Source organism: Pelobates fuscus, chromosome 11, assembly GCF_036172605.1.
Source record: "Pelobates fuscus isolate aPelFus1 chromosome 11, aPelFus1.pri, whole genome shotgun sequence".
NCBI classification, from domain to species: domain Eukaryota; kingdom Metazoa; phylum Chordata; class Amphibia; order Anura; family Pelobatidae; genus Pelobates; species Pelobates fuscus.
Genome location: NC_086327.1, coordinates 11,076,680 through 11,098,827, shown reverse-complemented (window position 1 = coordinate 11,098,827; position 22,148 = coordinate 11,076,680). Strand labels below are relative to the sequence as shown.

Below are 22,148 nucleotides of genomic sequence, written 5' to 3'. Positions count from 1 at the left end.
CTGCAACTGTCAAAAATTACCTACTAAGCCCTCAGTGAATACTTTTCTAACAACCTACTTCGTACCCCTACTTCTACCCTTTGTGTCACTATACCCCACTCCCTCTAGAATGTAAACTCACTGAGCAGGGCCCTTAATCCCTCTGTTACTGTGTCACTATACCCCACTCCCTCTAACATGTAAGCTCACTGAGCAGGGCCCTCAATCCCTCTGTTACTGTGTCACTATAGCCCACTCCCTCTAACATGTAAGCTCACTGACCAGGCCCTCAATCCCTCTGTTACTGTGTCACTATACCCCACTCCCTCTAACATGTAAACTCACTGAGCAGGGCCCTCAATCCCTCTGTTACTGAGTCACTATACCCCACTCCCTCTAACATGTAAACTCACTGAGCAGGGCCCTCAATCCCTCTGTTACTGTGTCACTATACCCCACTCCCTCTAACATGTAAACTCATTGAGCAGGGCCTCAATCCCTCTGTTACTGTGTCACTATACCCCACTCCCTCTAACATGTAAACTCACTGAGCAGGCCCTCAATCCCTCTGTTACTGTCACTATACCCCACTCCCTCTAACATGTAAGCTTACTGAGCAGGACCCTCAATCCCTCTGTTACTGTGTCACTATACCCACTCCCTCTAACATGTAAACTCACTGAGCAGGACCCTCAATCCCTCTGTTACTGTGTCACTATACCCCACTCCCTCTAACATGTAAACTCACTGAGCAGGTCCTCAATCCCTCTGTTACTGTGTCACTATACCCCACTCCCTCTAGCATGTAAACTCACTGAGCAGGGCCCTCAATCCCTCCTTTACTGTGTCACTATACCCCACTCCCTCTAGCATGTAAACTCACTGAGCAGGGCCTCAATCCCTCTGTTACTGTGTCACTATACCCCACTCCCTCTAGCATGTAAACTCACTGAGCAGGGCCCTCAATCCCTCTGTTACTGTGTCACTATACCCCACTCCCTCTAGCATGTAAACTCACTGAGCAGGGCCTCAATCCCTCTGTTACTGTGTCACTATACCCCACTCCCTCTAGCATGTAAACTCACTGAGCAGGGCCCTCAATCCCTCTGTTACTGTGTCACTATACCCCACTCCCTCTAACATGTAAACTCACTGATCAGGGCCCTCAACCCCACTGTTACTGTACGTCCAGTTGTCTGGTTACAATTACATGTCTGTTATTCCACCCATTGTACAGCGCTACGGAATCTGATGGCGCTATATAAAAAAAATTATAATAATACAATAATAATAATTAAAAAGGCGCTGAACTGTTTTGTAAAACGGTCATAATGTGAATAATTGATTTACTTAAAATACATATAAATAATGTTAACGTTCCTTGTTGATTGCTAGATGCATTTTAAGAAAGTTTTTATTTACTAGGCGATTTACAAACACAGGTTTCAGCCAGCCAGCCATAGCACTCTAAGGGTTTATTAAAGCGGCACTGTCATGCCGAATTTACCTTTCCCCAGTTCTCTTCCCCTCTCAGGATCTTTTCTTCCTTTCTGATCTAGTTTTCTTTAAAACATACAGGCCAACCAATAAGAGTGCTCTGAGCCTTGCCCGACTTTTTACTTGCAAGGCTCAAGATTTACTTATCAGAGAATTCTTATTGGTTGGCTTACTGACTGCGCACTGTTTAGTAGACATGCCCCTACTCGTGGTATAGCAAGTAGAGGTACAAGGGAGAGTTTAATCTCCCTTAATTACTAATAGGCACGAATAGGATCGGAGTTTCATTCATTCGAATGCAATTTCGAACCGAACAAAAAGTACAGAATTGCATCATAACACGAATGGACAAACCATTCTCATTCTGTTAGGACATAATTCGGCGTTCGAACGGCGAATGAAGCAGCAGGTGGAGAGGTGGGTATTGTGAGAAATTGGATTGACCACAGGAAATGGAGCGGACTTAGCTCCACTTCTGGGTCAAAGCTGGTCAAGCGTGGGAAAAATACATAAGATAAAATAGTCCCTACTTTGTCTTTTGTTTTAAAGAAAACTAGATCAGTTAGGAAGAAATGAAGAACCAATTCTGAGAGGGGGAGGGAACAGGAAGCGATCCGGGAAAGGTAAGTTCAGCGTGACGGCAAACGGGCACATTGATAACTGAATCACAAACTATAGGCTAAAACAACTAGTTTCGATTTTTTTTTTCTCACCTAACGTCACATGTAGTTATTCCAAGTTTCATTCATAGTGTTTTGCAAATAGATCTAGAATAGAATAGTACGAAGTCATCTAAAGAAAAAATTGCGAAACGGGGGGGGGGGGGAACTATTTTTTTTCTTCTCCGCTAATTTGGACTGAAATTTAAAAATGTGTTTTGTTTTTTCTAAATTCACTAATTTTGGAATATACACCATTATACGGTGGAATGAACACTGCACTCCACAAATAAAGAGACCCAGAACGGTATCGGCAGTGTAATTGAAAGGCTGAATATAGATATAGTGTTCGCCTGTGATCACTGTTTCACCCTATCTATACCATGGTCCTTCTTATATCCCCACATAGCAAGTATGGACAGAGCTAGAACCTGTCTCTGCAATTATTCACAGAATATTCAACGACAAGGAATTTGCATTTGAACAAACACCTAGACTCATATCCGGATACAGAACAAAAACTACTTAGAAGAGAGGGACTGTTGACAATTCCCACGAATTGACTCTCATATCTTAAAAAGACATCTCTCAAACACGGCGCAACTCACACAACCGTTCAACGTGGAGACATCTTCCTCGGGGTGGGGTAGGAGCGCCTTTAATCAGAACATCATCTTGAAACGTATCTGATGTTATCCACAGCCTGAAACCTGTGGGTCCCCGGTCAACCGAGTCCGACCTGCCACCAAAATTAATTTCACTAGGCACTAGGGAGAGTTAGAGGCAAAACATTCTTCCCATAAATAGAACAATTCAATGAGTGTTTAACGACTCACATTGCTCGCAACGAACTGCGCGCAATACGTTATGCTGCTCACAGCGAACAATGATTAACTCATCACACCGTTCGCAATAAACATTGCGCAATTCATCACGCTGCTCGCAACGAACAGTGTTAAGCATGTCATTCTGCCTAACACGTCACGCAGCTCGCAACGAACAGTGTTTAACATGTCATGCTGCGTAACACTTTAGTAGTGTGTGTGGAACTGCACTCACTCCCATAAATCTGAGCCAGGGTGCTTGCTGAACCGGAATCAAACACCAGATTTCCAAAAATGAATAAAATAATAGAGATCCAGGCACTCCTTGGTTCACGCTGCTGTGGTTCTTAAAAAAGTACCTCTCTTGAACCATAGAGTGCCTGGACCTCTATTATTTTATGCTGCGTAACACGTCACGCTGCTTGCAACGAACAGTGTTTAACATGTCTTGCTGCGTAACACATCGCACTGCTTGCAACGAACAGTGTTCAGCATGTCACACTGAGCACCTTGTCACGCTGCTCACAATCAACAGTGCAAAATGTGTCACTCAGAGGGAGAGCTCGCACTCCAACCACAGCAAGTAATGCACCATGCTGCTTACAGAAACGTGTCACTCTACTTGCCAGGAGAGCTAGCACTCGAACCACAGCATGTATTGCACCATACTGCTTACAGTAACATATCACTCTACTTGCCAGGAGAGCTAGCACTCAAGTAATGCACCATACTGCTTACAGTAACATATCACTCTACTTGTCAGGAGAGCTAGCACTCAAGTAATGCACCATACTGCTTACAGTAACGTGTCACACTACTTGCCAGGAGAACTAGCACTCAAGCAAAGCACCCTATTGCTTAGAGTAATGTGTCACACTACTCACCAGGTGAGCTGTACTGCTAACAGAGGAGTTCAGCACAATCATCTCAGCAGAGCACTGCAAGTAAAGTAACACTGCACATAGAGCTCTGCAAGTAAGCAGTGCTAGCTAGGAACCCAGCACAGCTCTGCAGCAAGTAAAGCCAGCACACAGCTCTGCATGTTACCTGAACACTGCTGGCAAAGGTACCCAGCACACAGCTCTGAAAGTTATGTGAACAATGCTGGCGGAGGAACCCAGCACACAGCTCTACAAGTTACCTAAACACTGCTGGCGAAAGAACCCAGCACACAGCTCTGCAAGTTATGTGAACACCGCTGTTGGAGGAAACCAGCACACAGCTCTGAAAGTGAAGAAAACACTGCTGGCAAAGGAACCCAGCACACAGCTCTGCAAGTTACCGGAACACTGCTGGAGAAGGAACCCAGCACACAGCTCTGCAAGTTACAGGAACACTGCTGGAGAAGGAGCCCAGCAAACAGCTCTGCAAGTTACCGGAACACTGCTGGCGAAGGAACCCAGCACACAGCTCTGCAAGTTACCGGAAACACTGCTGGCGAAGGAACCCAGCACACAGCTCTGCAAGTTATGTGAACAATGCTGGCGGAGGAACCCAGCACACAGCTCTACAAGTTACCTAAACACTGCTGGTGAAAGAACCCAGCACACAGCTCTGCAAGTTATGTGAACACCGCTGTTGGAGGAAACCAGCACACAGCTCTGAAAGTGAAGAAAACACTGCTGGCAAAGGAACCCAGCACACAGCTCTGCAAGTTACCGGAACACTGCTGGAGAAGGAACCCAGCACACAGCTCTGCAAGTTACAGGAACACTGCTGGAGAAGGAGCCCAGCAAACAGCTCTGCAAGTTACCGGAACACTGCTGGCGAAGGAACCCAGCACACAGCTCTGCAAGTTATGTGAACAATGCTGGCGGAGGAACCCAGCACACAGCTCTACAAGTTACCTAAACACTGCTGGCGAAAGAACCCAGCACACAGCTCTGCAAGTTATGTGAACACCGCTGTTGGAGGAAACCAGCACACAGCTCTGAAAGTGAAGAAAACACTGCTGGCAAAGGAACCCAGCACACAGCTCTGCAAGTTACCGGAACACTGCTGGAGAAGGAACCCAGCACACAGCTCTGCAAGTTACATGAACACTGCTGGAGAAGGAACCCAGCACACAGCTCTGCAAGTTACCTACACACTGCTGGTGAAGGAGCCCAGCACACAGCTCTGCAAGTTACCTGAACACTGCTGGCGAAGGTACCCAACACATAGCTTTGCATGTTACCTGAACACTGCTGGAGAAGGAACCCAGCACACAGCTCTGAAAGTGAAGGAAACACTGCTGGCAAAGGTACCCAGCACACAGCACTGCATGTTACGTGAACACTGCTGGTGGAAGGACCCAGCACACAGCTCTGCAAGTTACGTGAACATTGCTGACGAAGGAACCCAGCACACAGCTCTGCAAGTTACAGGAACACTGCTGGCGAAGGAACCCAGCACACAGCTCTGCAAGTTACCTGAACACTGCTGGCGAAGGTACCCAACACATAGCTTTGCATGTTACCTGAACACTGCTGGCGAAGGAACCCAGCACACAGCTCTGCAAGTTACAGGAACACTGCTGGCGAAGGAACCCAGCACACAGCTCTGCAAGTTACCTGAACACTGCTGGCGAAGGTACCCAACACATAGCTTTGCATGTTACCTGAACACTGCTGGAGAAGGAACCCAGCACACAGCTCTGAAAGTGAAGGAAACACTGCTGGCAAAGGTACCCAGCACACAGCACTGCATGTTACGTGAACACTGCTGGTGGAAGGACCCAGCACACAGCTCTGCAAGTTACGTGAACATTGCTGGCGAAGGAACCCAGCACACAGCTCTGCAAGTTACAGGAACACTGCTGGGGAAGGAACCCAGCACACAGCTCTGCAAGTTACAGGAACACTGCTGGCGAAGGAACCCAGCACACAGCTCTGCAAGTTACCTGAACACTGCTGGCGAAGGTACCCAACACATAGCTTTGCATGTTACCTGAACACTGCTGGAGAAGGAACCCAGCACACAGCTCTGAAAGTGAAGGAAACACTGCTGGCAAAGGTACCCAGCACACAGCACTGCATGTTACGTGAACACTGCTGGTGGAAGGACCCAGCACACAGCTCTGCAAGTTACGTGAACATTGCTGGCGAAGGAACCCAGCACACAGCTCTGCAAGTTACAGGAACACTGCTGGCGAAGGAACCCAGCACACAGCTCTGCAAGTTACAGGAACACTGCTGGCGAAGGAACCCAGCACACAGCTCTGCAAGTTACAGGAACACTGCTGGCGAAGGAACCCAGCACACAGCTCTGCAAGTTACAGGAACACTGCTGGCCCAGGAACCCAGCACACAGCTTTGCAAGTTACCTAAACACTGCTGGCGAAGGAACCTAGCACACAGCTCTGCAAGTTACGTGAACACTGCTGGCGAAGGAACCCAGCACACAGTACTGCAAGTTACAGGAACACTGCTGGTGAAGGAACCCAGCACACAGCTCTGCAAGTTACCTGAACATTGCTGGCAAAGGAACCCACGCACACAGCTCTGCAAGTTACAGGAACACTGCTGGCGAAGGAACCCAGCACACAGCTCTGCAAGTTACGTGAACACTGCTGGTGAAGGAACCCAGCACACAGTACTGCAAGTTAAAGGAATACTGCTGGTGAAGGAACCCAGCACACAGCTCTGCAGGTTACCTGAACATTGCTGGCAAAGGAACCCAGCACACAGCTCTGCAAGCTATGTGAACACTGCTGGCGAAGGAACCCAGCACACAGCTCTGCATGTTACCTGAACACTACTGGTGGAGGAACCCAGCACACAGCTCTGCAAGTTACAGGAACACTGCTGGAGAAGGAACCCAGCACACCGCTCTGCAAGTTACAGGAACACTGCTGGAGAAGGAACCCAGCACACAGCTCTGCAAGTTACCTAAACACTGCTGGCGAAGGAACCCAGCACACAGCTCTGCAAGTTACGTGAACACTGCTGGTGAAGGAACCCAGCACACAGTACTGCAAGTTACAGGAACACTGCTGGTGAAGGAACCCAGCACACAGCTCTGCAAGTTACCTGAACATTGCTGGCAAAGGAACCCAAGCACACAGCTCTGCAAGTTACAGGAACACTGCTAGCGATGGAACCCAGCACACAGCTCTGCAAGTTACGTGAACACTGCTGGTGAAGGAACCCAGCACACAGTACTGCAAGTTACAGGAATACTGCTGGTGAAGGAACCCAGCACACAGCTCTGCAGGTTACCTGAACATTGCTGGCAAAGGAACCTAGCACACAGCTCTGCAAGTTACAGGAACACTGCTGTAGAAGGAACCCAGCACACCGCTCTGCAAGTTACAGGAACACTGCTGGAGAAGGAACCCAGCACACAGCTCTGCAAGTTACCAAAACACTGCTGGAGAAGGAACCTAGCACACAGCTCTGCAAGTTACCTGAACATTGCTGGCGAAGGTACCCAGCACACAGCACTGCATGTTACGTGAACACTGCTGGTGGAGGTACCCAGCACACAGCTCTGCAAGTTACCTGAACATTGCTGGCGAAGGAATCCAGCACACAGCTCTGCAAGTTACAGGAACACTGCTGGTGAAGGAACCCAGCACACCGCTCTGCAAGTTACCTAAACACTGCTGGAGAAGGAACCCAGCACACAGCTCTGCAAGTTACCTGAACACTGCTGGAGAAGGAACTCAGCACACAGCTCTGAAAGTGAAGGAAACACTGCTGGCAAAGGTACCCAGCACACAGCACTGCATGTTACATGAACACTGCTGGTGGAAGGACCCAGCACACAGCTCTGCAAGGTACAGGAACGCTGCTGGTGAAGGAACCCAGCACACAGCACTGCATGTTACGTGAACACTGCTGGTGGAGGTACCCAGCACACAGCTCTGCAAGTTACGTGAACATTGCTGGCGAAGGAACCCAGCACACAGCTTTGCAAGTTACAGGAACGCTGCTGGTGAAGGAACCCAGCACACAACTCTGCAAGGTACAGGAACACTGCTGGCGAAGGAACCCAGCACACAGCTCTGCAAGTTACAGGAACACTGCTGGCGAAGGAGCCTAGCACACAGCTCTGCAAGTTACGTGAACACTGCTGGCGAAGGAACCCAGCACACAGCTCTGGACGTTACAGGAACACTGCTGGCGAAGGAACCCAGCACACAGCTCTGGAAGTTACCTGAACACTGCGGGCGAAGGAACCCAACCCAGTACACAGCTCTGCATGTTACCTGAACATTGCTGGCGAAGGAACCCAGCACACAGCTCTGCATGTTACCTGAACACTGCTGGTGAAGGAACCCAGCACACAGCTCTGCAAGATACCTAAAGACTGCTGGAGAAGGAACACAGCACACAGTTCTGTAAGATACCTAAACACTGCTGGAGAAGGAACCCAGCACACAGCTCTGCAAGATACCTAAACACTGCTGGAGAAGGAACACAGCACACAGCTCTGCAAGATCCCTAAACACTGCTGGAGAAGGAACACAGCACACAGCTCTGCAAGTTACGTGAACACTGCTGGCGAAGGAACCTAGCACACCGCTCTGCATCACATAGAGCAGCGACAGATAGCAGTGGAAACAGCACACAGCTCTACAGCAACTAATCAGCCAACGTGGTACAACAACTGTATATATTTTTATAGTTTATCCTGATATTAAAAGACGTATTAATCCCGCAGATAAAGAAAGTTGACCTGGTCTGCTGAGTTTGGTGCCACTGAGCTCAGCACTGTACTCACAGTATATGCTTCCCACAAGCTGTCCGGATCCCCGTCCTCTGACTGAGCTGGATAGTTGGTGTCAGCCATCCTGCGGGCACGGCGTCTGTCCTAGAGATCTGGGGGTGACAAAACTTCCCAAGCCCTGGTTTGCCACCCTGTCTGTGTTACATTCCTGCTCACTGTGCCACCACCCTCCCTTCTGCCTCTCATGCCTGCACACTGCAGGAAAGGCTCTGCCAGACTCTCTACATGTGTGTCTAATGGGCGTGGAGCAAGGCGACTGACAGCTGCTGCCAAAAAGGCAGGTACCTAGCAGCCAGCCAAGCAGACAGCTCGGAGATGTGAGCAATGTAAAGGGACCGAACAGCTGCTCCGTCAGCCCATACCAGGGACAAGGAACTGGTGCTGGGGCTGGCAAGATGCTAACTCTGGGAGCATGGCACTTTAACCCCTTCACTGTCACAGGTATGCCCAACACAATGCAGGGCAATTGGAATATTATAACAACAACAAAAAAAATAAAAATTTAAAAAGGAAACTAATAATTAAAATTCTGATTGGAATCTTCCCAGAATTAGAATCAATCAGTTTTCTTTGGAAAATATAATGATTATATTATATGTATACACCTGTGTGATCTGCAGAGCATGCACTTTATTCTACACGCTTTCATAAAAAAGGGATTTGGGTAATTCCCACTGGATTTTATTCAGTAAACTGATAATTGTGCAGATTTAACACGGTAATGGCAAAGTTAAAGACAAGATAACCCAAACGTTGCCGTTCTCAGGTTTGCACAATCCCAGCTCCATGAATTTTTACAGTTCTGACATGGTATTTGGTCATGAGGGGGTTAATCGCAGAGCAAGGTAATTGAAGAACCTTACTGTGTCTGATCTTCATGTTCACAGGAGAAAAAAAAAATGATGCAAGAAATCCAGGAAGTTCCACAAAAATAACTCTAAAACTATTCATTTCTATTTAAAGCGGAAAACACCTCTTCGAAATATTCCACACATTACACAAAATACATTTTAAAATGCCTGTATATTATTTTAGCATTATTTGTTTTTTAATAAACTAACATTTCCCGTGATTCCTTTTTTTTATCCTTGCAATTTTGCAGTAGTTCAAGGAAAGAAAAAAACAACAACAATCACAGAATGGTTAATAAAATGTGAAATATTTTTCATAGATTTTTTTTTTGTAAGCACTCGGTTGACGTATGTTGTTGGATTACTTTTTAGGGCGGTAGCACTGATTTAATGGCTGGAAAAACTCACTTAAAACGATACGGTACTATATGTCATTTGTTTTGCTTAAAGGTTAACTATTACATCCCATGATTTTTTTTAAACATTTATTTATTCACTATATTTCACAAATAAGGTCTGAAAAATAAAATCAGCAATGTACACCTCTATATTTATCTAAACTGAGTACATCGGCCTTTACACGAAGTACTATAAGACCTTTAGCTTAGTGAAGCAGTTATGGTGTGTAGATCATGCTCCTGTAGTCTCACTGCTCAATTCTCTGCCATTAAGGAGTTAAATCACTTTGTTTATGCAGCCCTAGCCACACCTCCCCTGACTGAGATTCACACAGCCTCCCTATGCACTTCCTGAAAAATAGGTCTACATTTGCAGCTTCCCTTATTGCACAGTGTGTGTTATTTGCAGGGTTTTTTTAGGGTGTGAATTCAAAGTGAATTTCAAAACGAAGGCCAGAGTGGCCAAACCGATAGCAAAGCTGACAAACAGGGTTATTCACTAAATTGAGTACGGTCAGGAATTCAAAGCTAGCTGAACTGGAAGCATAGCTTACTGGGAGAGTTTTGTTACTTTAAATTCTCAAATTAGTTTATAACCCAGTTAGCATTTCTTATTGTCTGTTCTGTTAATCTCCTGCTAGAGCCTTCAGCTGGCTCCTGTGTGTGATTAAAGGAACACTATAGTCACCTAAATGACTTTAGCTAAATAAAGCAGTTTTAGTGTATAGATCATTCCCCTGCAATTTCACTGCTCAATTCACTGTCATTTAGGATTTAAATCACTTTGTTTCTGTTTATGCAGCCCTAGCCACACCTCCCCTGGCTATGATTGACAGAGCCTGCATGAAAAAAAAACTGGTTTCACTTTCAAACAGATGTAATTTACCTTAAATAATTGTATCTCAATCTCTAAATTGAACTTTAATCACATACTGGAGGCTCTTGCAGGGTCTAGCAAGCTATTAACATAGCAGGGGATAAGAAAATCTTAATTAAACAGAACTTGCAATAAAGAAAGCCTAAATAGGGCTCTCTTTACAGGAAGTGTTTATGGAAGGCTGTGCAAGTCACATGCAGGGAGGTGTGACTAGGGTTCATAAACAAAGGGATTTAACTCCTAAATGGCAGAGGATTGAGCAGTGAGGCTGCAGGGGCATGTTATATACACCAAAACTGCTTCATTAAGCTAAAGTTGTTCAGGTGACTATAGTGTCCCTTTAAAGTTAATTTAGCAAAACAGGAGATGAGAACTTCTAAAGTAAAACACACTGTGCCATAAAAGAGTATTTTTCATATTGCCTGAGTGAGTAACAGCCATGGGCGGCATAAACAGAAACAAAAGTGATTTAACTCCTAAAAAGTAGAAAATTGAGTAGCAAGACTGCAGGGGCATGTTCTATACACCATAACTGCTTCATTAGGCTAAATATGTTTTGGTGACTATGGTGTCCCTTTTAGGTTGCACTGTCAATTTGTATCTTTATTATTTTCCTTTGTATTTATTTTTTAGATTCACCTTGTATTTTTAGTTTTACATAAAATAAAGAAGGGACAACATTTTCTAACGAGAAACGTGATCTTTGGGACTGGGCAGAGATTCAGCAAAGCTCAATTTCCATTTACAATCCATCAGTCAAAAGTATCCCACGGAAGGACGAACTGCCAACTTCATGGACAGAGGAGAACAAAATGGCATTGTTCGAATATTGAGATGTGACATAATAGTAATTAAAGGCCAGTGACTGGCGTCTAATCATTAAAATACCTGTAACAAAAAGAAAATAAAAAGGCAAAAAAAGGGGGGAAATGAAAAATGACAGTTCTGCTTTAAAATGTCCCTTTTACATACATTATGGGAAAATAGAGCATCGCATGAAAAAACGTTAACGTCTTTTCTTGGTGATTATAAAATGCGTCGCTTCCAGAAAAGGGACGGTTCCTCTTTAAGCAGCGATATAATCTCTCTGACCCAGATAGCTGTGCTTGTTTGCAGACTTGCTGTGCAATTATAGATATTACATAATATTTTGCACTTTAATCACAGCCAGTGAAATATACCCTTATTTCCATCCTCGCCATTGATGGCTTCCATCGGAATATAAGCTTTTATGCACGCGGGTACCTGACCTGGCGTAGTTATTTATTTAAGCCAGCCTGCGATCTCAGATATCAGTGCATCTCGTATTGTCTTTTTCCCACAGTCCCCAGATCTCATTACACTTGCTCTCACCCCACCGCGAGCTAGGATAAACATGAACATAATGGGGCGATGCTATTATAAAGTGCTCGCCACATGGCTGTGTCTGTACAGCTAGAGACGTTATCATCTGTTATATTGAACTGAAAGGAGAATTTCGCAATTTAGGCCAATTTGCTGAGCTGGAGAATGTTTTGCAGTTTGACTATTCTGAGCTAACATTTGCAATTCCTTCAGCGTTAATTGTTAAAGGGACACTCAGGGAACCATAACAACTCCGTAATGAAGCCCACCAGACTTGGAGCTTATCATCTCCCCATTCATAAAACGGACTGAAAAACAAAATACACCCTCCATTTTGTGAATGGGGAGCTGCTGATAGACTGAGAGCGTTAGCGGATGCTCCAAACCCATTAGCGACGCCCAGGTCAGAGGCTTCCTGATTCAAGTCTCGAACTGCAACGGTATTAGCCAGGCAGAGGTGACCTCAGCTGGTCCAAGACTTTGGGGCTAAACTGTTTGTTAACTCCTTGCAGTAAGCCGATGACTGAGGATCTCCTCAAACCATAATACTTTATTCTGATGAAGTTGTTATGGTGCTCTGATGTATTCCTTTAGAGCAGGGGTGGGAAACCTTTGGCCCTCCAGATGTTTTGGACTACATCTCCCTTGATGCTTTGCAAGCACTATGGCTGTAAGAGCATTATGACAAATGTAGTCAAATACATCTGGAGGGCCGAAGGTTCCCCACCCCTGCTTTAGAAAGTTAACTGTCGGGAATTAAAAGTGAAATCAAATAGAATTTCAAATTTTTGGTCAAAATAACCTAACTGATACAACGTCCCCATTAATATGTTTTTCAGTTCTGCAATCGGGGCCTAAAATGGGAAATTCACTTTGAATTCCCCAAATTAGTGAATCATTTCTGATTTACTGAATAACGCTGCTGATGAAATCAGGAATGGAATAACCCCGAGTTCTAAAAGTAAATCGAGGAGGAAGGGTATTGGTGGTCAAAATGGTATTTCCATAGCACCCATGATCTTCAACGCAGGCAGTGCTCTCCTCACAGTCTGTCTGCGTTAGCTACAGGTCTTGTACTGCGCTGTGGAACAGGTTTGTGCTTTATTAGTAATGAAACCATGTAAAACAGAGAAGAATATCTGACTGTACCTATCACCGGGCGACTGTTTACCCTTCATAAGCAGGGAGGGAGGGAGGGGGGGGGGGGGGGGGGGGGGAGTCTATATCCTAAATAAACATCCTTGTTATTATGAATCTATTCGAACAATGATAGCAGTGTACCAGGTCACTAACAAGCAGTAATTCACTGTTAATTTATATTCCATTTAAAAAAGAATCAATCTCACTGCTAGAATGTATATTTCAAACAACTAAGTTATAGCGTCAGAGGTATTACCGAGCAAAGTATTCACCTGTTCCCTGATAATGAAAGGAGGAGGATCGAGGGTGAACTGGCGAGGGATTATGCCGTTTAGGGATTCTTCTTTCAGACTGATAATCAGGGACTATAAATGGTTAATGACCGATGGAACGTAGAGAGGTAGAAATGGCCAGGAAACTTACAGAGATGTACTCAGTGCAGCCCTGCATATTAAACGGAAACCGTTACATGAAAATGATATCAGGGGGTTGGAGGATTTCCCCCCCCCCCCCCCCCCCCCAATTTAGATTTTATTTCCGTTTTTCACATAACAAAATATATCTGCTTTGTGATATAACATAGAAATTACAGGGAATTGGTTATCTCAACTGCCATGGGTCGGAAACATGTGTCTGTCGTCATAGGCCTATCACGGCATGACTAAACTGCCGTCGGTCAAAGCTGTCAGGAAGACAGCCTGGTCATCTACCTGTCAGGTAGGTGTGTGAAGAGCCCGCAACTGCGGCAGGTGGCATGTCTAGGGTAATCGTATACTAAGTCATGCCTAGTCAAATGGTGTGGTCTATATTAAACAAATTATAATAAACTAAAATAACGTAAAATAAGGTTGGGCTCATCAGAATTTGAGAATAAGCCTGGTTAGCCAGGTCATATACGAGCTGTGAGTCTTTTCCACACTGTTTGTTGCCGTGTCATCAAGTCTCCCCTCTTTCCGCTCTTCCAGCCGTCAGGTTCAGTTTTTGTAGAAATATCGTCTGGTCATCTTTGGAGGTAGGAGTGGTGGTCTCAGCTCCTCGAGGGACTATGAGGGATCTGTCTTCACCCCATCGGTAGCGTGTCTCTGCGCCTCTAAGCATCTTGGCTGTTGGTGTCAACTGCCTCTTTTCAGCCAGCACTGCAAACGGTACAGTTTTCAAAGCGAATAGTGCCTAATTCTCTTGGCCATGATGGCGGATCAAACCGCAATATCTCTGGTGACTGCAATTGTATCTCTGGTTGTTCCTTGTGGAGCGGTCGCTGTCTTGCGGACCCAGAAGGCTGCCTGTATCATTCCCCCTGTGTCTTTTCCTGGTGAGACCATCGAGGCCACTAATCTTTGTATAAAGGGCAGTAGTGCTTCTCCTCCAATATTTTCTGGCACTCCCCTCACTCGTATGTTCCGTCTTCTGTGACGGGATTCTAGTGTGAGTACAGAGCGAGAGAGTTTTTGCACTTGCTGGGCCAGGTCCTCCATCTGGGTTTGGGTGGTGTGTATTTGTTTCTCTCGGGTTCGGTCTTTGGTTTCCACCTCTGTGATTTTCTTGCAGAGCTCCCCTATCTCCGATTGTGCTTCTTTAAGGCCTGACTTCAAGACTTTGCAGGTGTCTAGTAGAAGGTAGTTTATGTCACCTTTGCTGACTGGTGAGGAGCCATCTTCGGAATCCGTGTCGGAGTTAATCTCACCCGGTCCCGGCAATGTGAGCATGTCCCTTTCCTCTTCGGGTGCCTCTGATGCCTCCTCCTCACTGTGAGTAGCAGGTGCCATTTTGGGCGAGCGGGCCGCTCGAAAGATAGCCTGATGACCGGCAGTCTGTGGGTTTCTGGAGAGTGAAACCTCTTATTTTTACGCCCTATGGTCGTCTTTGTTGGGGGGGTCAGAAAAATGCTGTTCGGCAGGAGTCGGAAACAATGTAAGTTTGCCAATATTTACACAGATCGCTTACAGTGGCTGCATACTGTCAGCATCACCTCCCAGATTATAGCTACCGCATACTGTCAGAATCAACTCCTGAATTATAGCTACCGCATATAGTGAGCATTATCCCCCAATGCATGGCTACCACACTGTCAGCGTCTGTCAGTATCATCTCCAAGATTATAGCTACCGCATACTGTGAGCATTAACCCCCAATGCATGGCTACCACACTGTCAGTTTACATCAGTATCATCTCCAAGATTATAGCTACTGCATGCGGTCAGTGATATACCAGATGTAGAGCTATCGCGCACTGTCAGTGATATACCAGATGTATAGCTACCACATACGGTCAGTGATATACCAGATGTAGAGCTACCGCACACTGTCAGTGATGCGCCAGATGTAGAGCTACCGCACAGTGCCAGTGATACACCAGATGTGTAGCTAGAGCGCACTGTCAGCTTTGTGCCAGACAATTAGCTATAAAAATGCTATCTGTCATACAAGGTGACTATAAACAGGAGGTGCAACAGGAGCCTTACTCTGGAGCTGCAAAATTTAACAGTGATTATAGCACCCTCTAATGTCTAAACCTGGCATTACAAAAATACAATATAAATGCATAATGACTGGAGTGGTTAACACTTGTTTATTATGCAAATTGTGCCCTATTAATAAAGTCTATTACCCTGCATAATGTATCTCACTAAACATGGCTCCTTTAATTGGCACAAATCCGAATCCTTCATTAGGAAATGAGACTCATTCTAAGCACAACGTACTCATTGCCTAAAGAACCTGTAAGGTAGTGAGACCTGGGATTTATTTTATTAGCCTCAGCACGTGTTAAATGCCAACTTAAATCAAAAGGGGCAAATATGTAGGTTACAAATAAAAATCACCGGACTGGTTCTGGGTTTTCAAAAAATGAAAAGCAATTCTGGGGCTAAGCTCTGATGGAGTAACTATGGAAACATCCCTCCTGCTAATAGTACCGCCTTTAGAACTTTAACCCAGACACCGGTTACTAGAAGGGAATGGGGTCACAGGAGAGAAGTCACTGTCGAAATATCCAGAACTATTCATTTATAGACATTACTTATCCCAAGAGATCAAAACAGAAAATCCGCCCCACCACCACTGCGTCCTAGGCAGGAGTGTGGAGGCAGGTAATCGTTCAGCCAAAATGTGTTAAAATATTTACAGACAGGAATGAAAATCCATTAGTGACCCAGGGCACACATTCTAGGACTGCATCAATTAAACTGGCCCAACGTCCATCATGGTCTAAAATCGCAGGACCCCTGGGATAAAATGGAAATCTTGCACTTCAGAAGATCTTAGTTACAATTCAGTGAAGGAAGAACGGCAAATTTCACCGAGATACCTGCTCGAGTATAAATACTACACAGATCTGGACGAAGGTGCTGAAGATTAAGAGATATTGGGGTCTAGAACATGAGCCCCATACAGAGAATATTGATTTGTAAGGTGACCAGCAGGGTTGTTAGAGCATGAAAGGGGAAGTAATCAAAGTTCATGCACAGATCAGAGGGATGCATGCAGAGCAGTGCAGCTAGGAATGACATGCAGAGCCACGGGCTTACCTTAAATTGGGGCGTACAGTCAAGGGGAGTGGAGTTTGCGCTCGATAAATCTAAGGTATAAGAAATGAGCTTGCTTTGTCCATCATAACGCCTGAAAGTTAAACAGGGAATAATGTTAAACACACATATTGAGCCAAAAGCTTAAAACAACAGCTCCCAGCTTTCGAAGAACTACAATCCCAATAATGCTTTAGACTGCCACAGCATTGTTGTACTTCAAAACCAGCTGGGGGCTAGATTTTGGCCACCGAGGCTTATGAAATATTATATATATATAAAAATATACATTTACACACAAATATACTGGAGACAATAGAATAACCAGAAGAATACATGTCCACACCAAGTGATATACAGAGATGATTCACTGCTACAATGTAATCAGGTAAACCCCCCAAAATCTCTGCCAGAGACACAAATGAAGGGAACTCACCAAACAGGGAACTGTGGAGAACTAACAAGGTGAATGCAGATTTCAGGCCTAAATAGCTGAGCTGGAGAAATGTCTATCGGGCTATAGTCCCGTCTTAACGATTCCGTCATTAACTTTTGTCAGTTCTGCACAATTCGCAGTGAAGTGAATAAGCCTGAAATGTTTTGCAGCGCCGCAAATTCCAGCACTTCCAAACACTTCCCCAATCTATTTAAAATTCAATGTTCCTAAAAACAAGGTTTAATAGGGACTATAGAGCACGGTACTCACCCGAAGATACGAGACTGAATACCAGGAGTGTCAGTGTCACAGTGTGTATATATATATATTTATATTAGAGAATGCGACATGAAACTCTATGGTCAAATAGAATTAATAAATCCCTTCATCTCCAGCGATCATTTAAAGTTAGATTAATAACATATATATCCACCTCTAACTTCAGAGGAGCAGGGAGAGGGTCACGTAAAATCCGAGGTGGGGATCATACCACAAACGCTTTACCAATAGAGCAGTGTTTCCTGCTCTAGACTTGTGAGTATAACTTTATTTATTTTATACTACATGTCATTATATTGGAAGCACTAATACTGCCTTTTTATCCTCTCTTGGAGCCCTGGATATCCAGACTGTATTGACGGACGCACTTCTCCTGCATATCCCATAAGCAAGGATTATACCGCTGTACACCCTCTACACTAGAGCTGGTCATGGCTCTTTTAAATGTGAGTGTATTACCATCTGTTTATATAAATCTCATTTCTGGATCTTGACTTATTGCACTATTGGCTGCCTTTATATCTCCTTCTAGTCTCCATATATATAAACCCGAATATCCTGGGCCACTCTGACGTACCCATTCCTGAAGCATATCTGACCTTCCCCTGCTGCTCTAGTGAGACTCTACTTTGGACTATTATTCCTGGTTACATTTGCGCAGCCCTCCTCTGCTTTTTGCCCCACTCATTTGTTTTATTGACGGGTTAGGAGGTATTGCCTTCATTAGGGTTGCTGTCCACCTGCATATTGTTTGTTAATTAGCGCTGACCTATTGCTGTATTGTGTGTATCCCAAATCCCAGCATAAACATTGGAATACGGGAGCTTTGGAACCACTGTAAGGCCATAAAGTGAGAGACCATCTGCCAATGTTCCAGTGCTAATAAATGGGTTTTTAACAATTCGTTCCATTCCTTATGGAACCTATTTATGATTATTATGTCTGAATTTTATAGGACTTTTAAGGTAACATTAAAGCAAAAAATGGGAATTCCAAGTAAATTTCAAAATTAAGGACAAAGTACCTGAACTAGGATCACAGCTAAATGTTTCCTTAAAGTTGAAATCCCCTTCAAATTCACTTCCAGATCCTGTCAATTCGTCGTATAGTTAATAATCCTGCTAATGGGTTTTCAATAAATTAGGAATTGGGGACTATTGCATATTTCAGTTCAAAGCAGTTTTTCCAGCTTGGCTGTTTTGGGCTAAAATTTACCATTTCCTACATATCCCAGCAATGTGAATTGGCATATGCCTAATGCACTGTTTAGTGCACCTACCCCCTTCTCTTTGGTTCTCTGGATAATCCATCTGGACAGATCTGACATGAAGCACTTCTGTGTACAGATAAACGCTAATGAATATTCTTCTGTATAACGGGATATATTTGGAGGTAATTGTCCATTGTTCCGCATTCTTGCCCCCCGTATTCTCGTGGAAACAGAGACAATAATATCATTTCTCCTCATTATCAAAAACTAAATTTCTTCTCTTTATTAGCCAACATTCTTTTACATTCATGATATCGGATTCTTGTCACTGCTGACATGACCTGGATCCACAGCCGTGGAATATATTGAAGAGAAGAGGGAGGTCGATGTTAAACTGATCTCACCAGTCTGCCCTTGTGCAGTGGTCTCATTGTGCGCAATGCGAGCTAAGCCTGGGTGCAGCGTTGACGGCTGGCACTGCTGGCTAATCGATCATTACTATGCCAGGCATGCAGCTAATGAAGATGCTGTTAATGAGATCACAGCTGTCATACTGCAGAGCGGATACAGATCCGTACAGCAATGTGCAACGCACGTGGCTGCAACAGCAAAAAAAAAATCACTATGGGAGCCTCTACGGACAATCTGACTGTGGTTAGCAAGGTCCTGTCTGTTCCATAATAGTTTATGTAACAACATTAACATAAAACACAGACAGTATTACACTGCGGACATCCTTTGAGCTAGCAGGATAGTCTAATTTTTAACAGTAACAGTGATATAGAAAGGTTAGTAGATACCTGGAATAACCTTCCAGTGGGAGCAGTAACAGTGATATAGAAAGGGTAGTAGATACCTGGAATAGCCTTCCAGTGGGAGCAGTAACAGTGATATAGAATGGGTAGCAGATACCTGGAATAGCCTTCCAGTGGGAGCAGTAACACTGATATAGAAAGGGTAGTAGATACCTGGAATAGCCTTCCAGTGGGAGCAGAAACAGTGATATAGAAAGGGTAGTAGATACCTGGAATAGCCTTCCAGTGGGAGCAGTAACAGTGATATAGAAAGGGTAGTAGATACCTGGAATAGCCTTCCAGTGGGAGCAGTAACAGTGATATAGAATGGGTAGTAGATATCTGGAATAGCCTTCCACTGGGAGCAGTAACAGTGATATAGAAAGGGTAGTAGATACCTGGAATAGCCTTCCAGTGGGAGCAGTAACGGTGATATAGAAAGGGTAGTGTATACCTGGAATAGCCTTCCACTGGGAGCAGTAACAGTGATATATAAAGGGTAGTAGATACCTGGAATTGCCTTCCAGTGGGAGCAGTAACAGTGATATAGAAGGGTAGTAGATACCCAGAATAGCCTTCCAGTGGGAGCAGTAACAGTGATATAGAAGGGTAGTAGATACCCGGAATAGCCTTCCAGTGGGAGCAGTAACACTGATATAGAAAGGGTAGTAGATACCTGGAATAGCCTTCCAGTGGGAGCAGTAACAGTGATATAGAAAGGGTAGTAGATACCTGGAATAGCCTTCCAGTGGGAGCAGTAACAGTGATATAGAATGGGTAGCAGATACCTGGAATAGCCTTCCAGTGGGAGCAGTAACAGTGATATAGAAAGGGTAGTAGATACCTGGAATAGCCTTCCAGTGGGAGCAGAAACAGTGATATAGAAAGGGTAGTAGATACCTGGCATAGCCTTTCAGTGGGAGCAGTAACAGTGATATAGAAAGGGTAGTAGATACCTGGAATAGCCTTCCAGTGGGAGCAGTAACAGTGTTATATAAAGGGTAGTAGATACCTGGAATAGCCTTCCAGTGGGAGCAGTAACGGTGATATAGAAAGGGTAGTGTATACCTGGAATAGCCTTCCACTGGGAGCAGTAACAGTGATATATAAAGGGTAGTAGATACCTGGAATTGCCTTCCAGTGGGAGCAGTAACAGTGATATAGAAGGGTAGTAGATACCCAGAATAGCCTTCCAGTGGGAGCAGTAACACTGATATAGAAAGGGTAATAGATACCTGGAATAGCCTTCCAGTGGGAGCAGTAACAGTGATATAGAAGGGTAGTAGATACCCAGAATAGCCTTCCAGTGGGAGCAGTAACAGTGATATAGAAGGGTAGTAGATACCCGGAATAGCCTTCCAGTGGGAGCAGTAACACTGATATAGAAAGGGTAGTAGATACCTGGAATAGCCTTCCAGTGGGAGCAGTAACAGTGATATAGAAAGGGTAGTAGATACCTGGAATAGCCTTCCAGTGGGAGCAGTAACAGTGATATAGAATGGGTAGCAGATACCTGGAATAGCCTTCCAGTGGGAGCAGTAACAGTGATATAGAAAGGGTAGTAGATACCTGGAATAGCCTTCCAGTGGGAGCAGAAACAGTGATATAGAAAGGGTAGTAGATACCTGGCATAGCCTTTCAGTGGGAGCAGTAACAGTGATATAGAAAGGGTAGTAGATACCTGGAATAGCCTTCCAGTGGGAGCAGTAACAGTGTTATATAAAGGGTAGTAGATACCTGGAATAGCCTTCCAGTGGGAGCAGTAACGGTGATATAGAAAGGGTAGTGTATACCTGGAATAGCCTTCCACTGGGAGCAGTAACAGTGATATATAAAGGGTAGTAGATACCTGGAATTGCCTTCCAGTGGGAGCAGTAACAGTGATATAGAAGGGTAGTAGATACCCAGAATAGCCTTCCAGTGGGAGCAGTAACACTGATATAGAAAGGGTAATAGATACCTGGAATAGCCTTCCAGTGGGAGCAGTAACAGTGATATAGAAAGGGTAGTAGATACCTGGAATAGCCTTCCAGTGGGAGCAGTAACAGTGATATAGAATGGGTAGCAGATACCTGGAATAGCCTTCCAGTGGGAGCAGTAACACTGATATAGAAAGGGTAGTAGATACCTGGAATAGCCTTCCAGTGGGAGCAGAAACAGTGATATAGAAAGGGTAGTAGATACCTGGAATAGCCTTCCAGTAGGAGCAGTAACAGTGATATAGAATGGGTAGTAGATATCTGGAATAGCCTTCCACTGGGAGCAGTAACAGTGATATAGAAAGGGTAGTAGATACCTGGAATAGCCTTCCAGTGGGAGCAGTAACGGTGATATAGAAAGGGTAGTGTATACTTGGAATAGCCTCCCAGTGGGAGCAGTAACAGTGATATAGAATGGGTAGTAGATATCTGGAATAGCCTTCCACTGGGAGCAGTAACAGTGATATATAAAGGGTAGTAGATACCTGGAATTGCCTTCCAGTGGGAGCAGTAACAGTGATATAGAAGGGTAGTAGATACCCAGAATAGCCTTCCAGTGGGAGCAGTAACAGTGATATAGAAAGGGTAGTAGATACCTGGAATAGCCTTCCAGTGGGAGCAGTAACAGTGATATAGAAAGGGTAG

General features: G+C 44.7%; 1 protein-coding gene and 1 long non-coding RNA gene across 13 annotated transcripts in view; one reads left to right on the top strand and one right to left on the bottom strand.

The window, feature by feature from the left end:
* Nucleotides 1-22,148, bottom strand: part of RAP1GAP (RAP1 GTPase activating protein) — a 150,617-nt gene that overhangs the window by 41,915 nt on the left and 86,554 nt on the right. For 8 of the 12 annotated variants that reach the window (XM_063436660.1, XM_063436649.1, XM_063436650.1 and 5 more), the window contains one exon: nucleotides 16,809-16,899. The exons of 3 other annotated variants lie outside the window; for them this stretch is intronic. Coding sequence is in view for 3 of the 9 variants with exons in the window: in XM_063436649.1 (XP_063292719.1) it covers nucleotides 16,809-16,899 (91 nt within the window). In the remaining 6 variants the exon portion in view is untranslated. Of the gene's footprint in view, nucleotides 1-8,665; nucleotides 8,854-16,808; nucleotides 16,900-22,148 lie in introns of those variants that run through there. One more of the 12 variants, XM_063436654.1, reaches the window with a different exon arrangement.
* The window catches only part of LOC134577773 (uncharacterized), a 52,007-nt gene continuing 38,847 nt past the window's right edge, over nucleotides 8,989-22,148 (top strand). The window contains exon 1 of the long non-coding RNA XR_010086056.1: nucleotides 8,989-9,112. This is a non-coding gene — a long non-coding RNA (uncharacterized LOC134577773). The remainder of the gene's footprint in view (nucleotides 9,113-22,148) is intronic.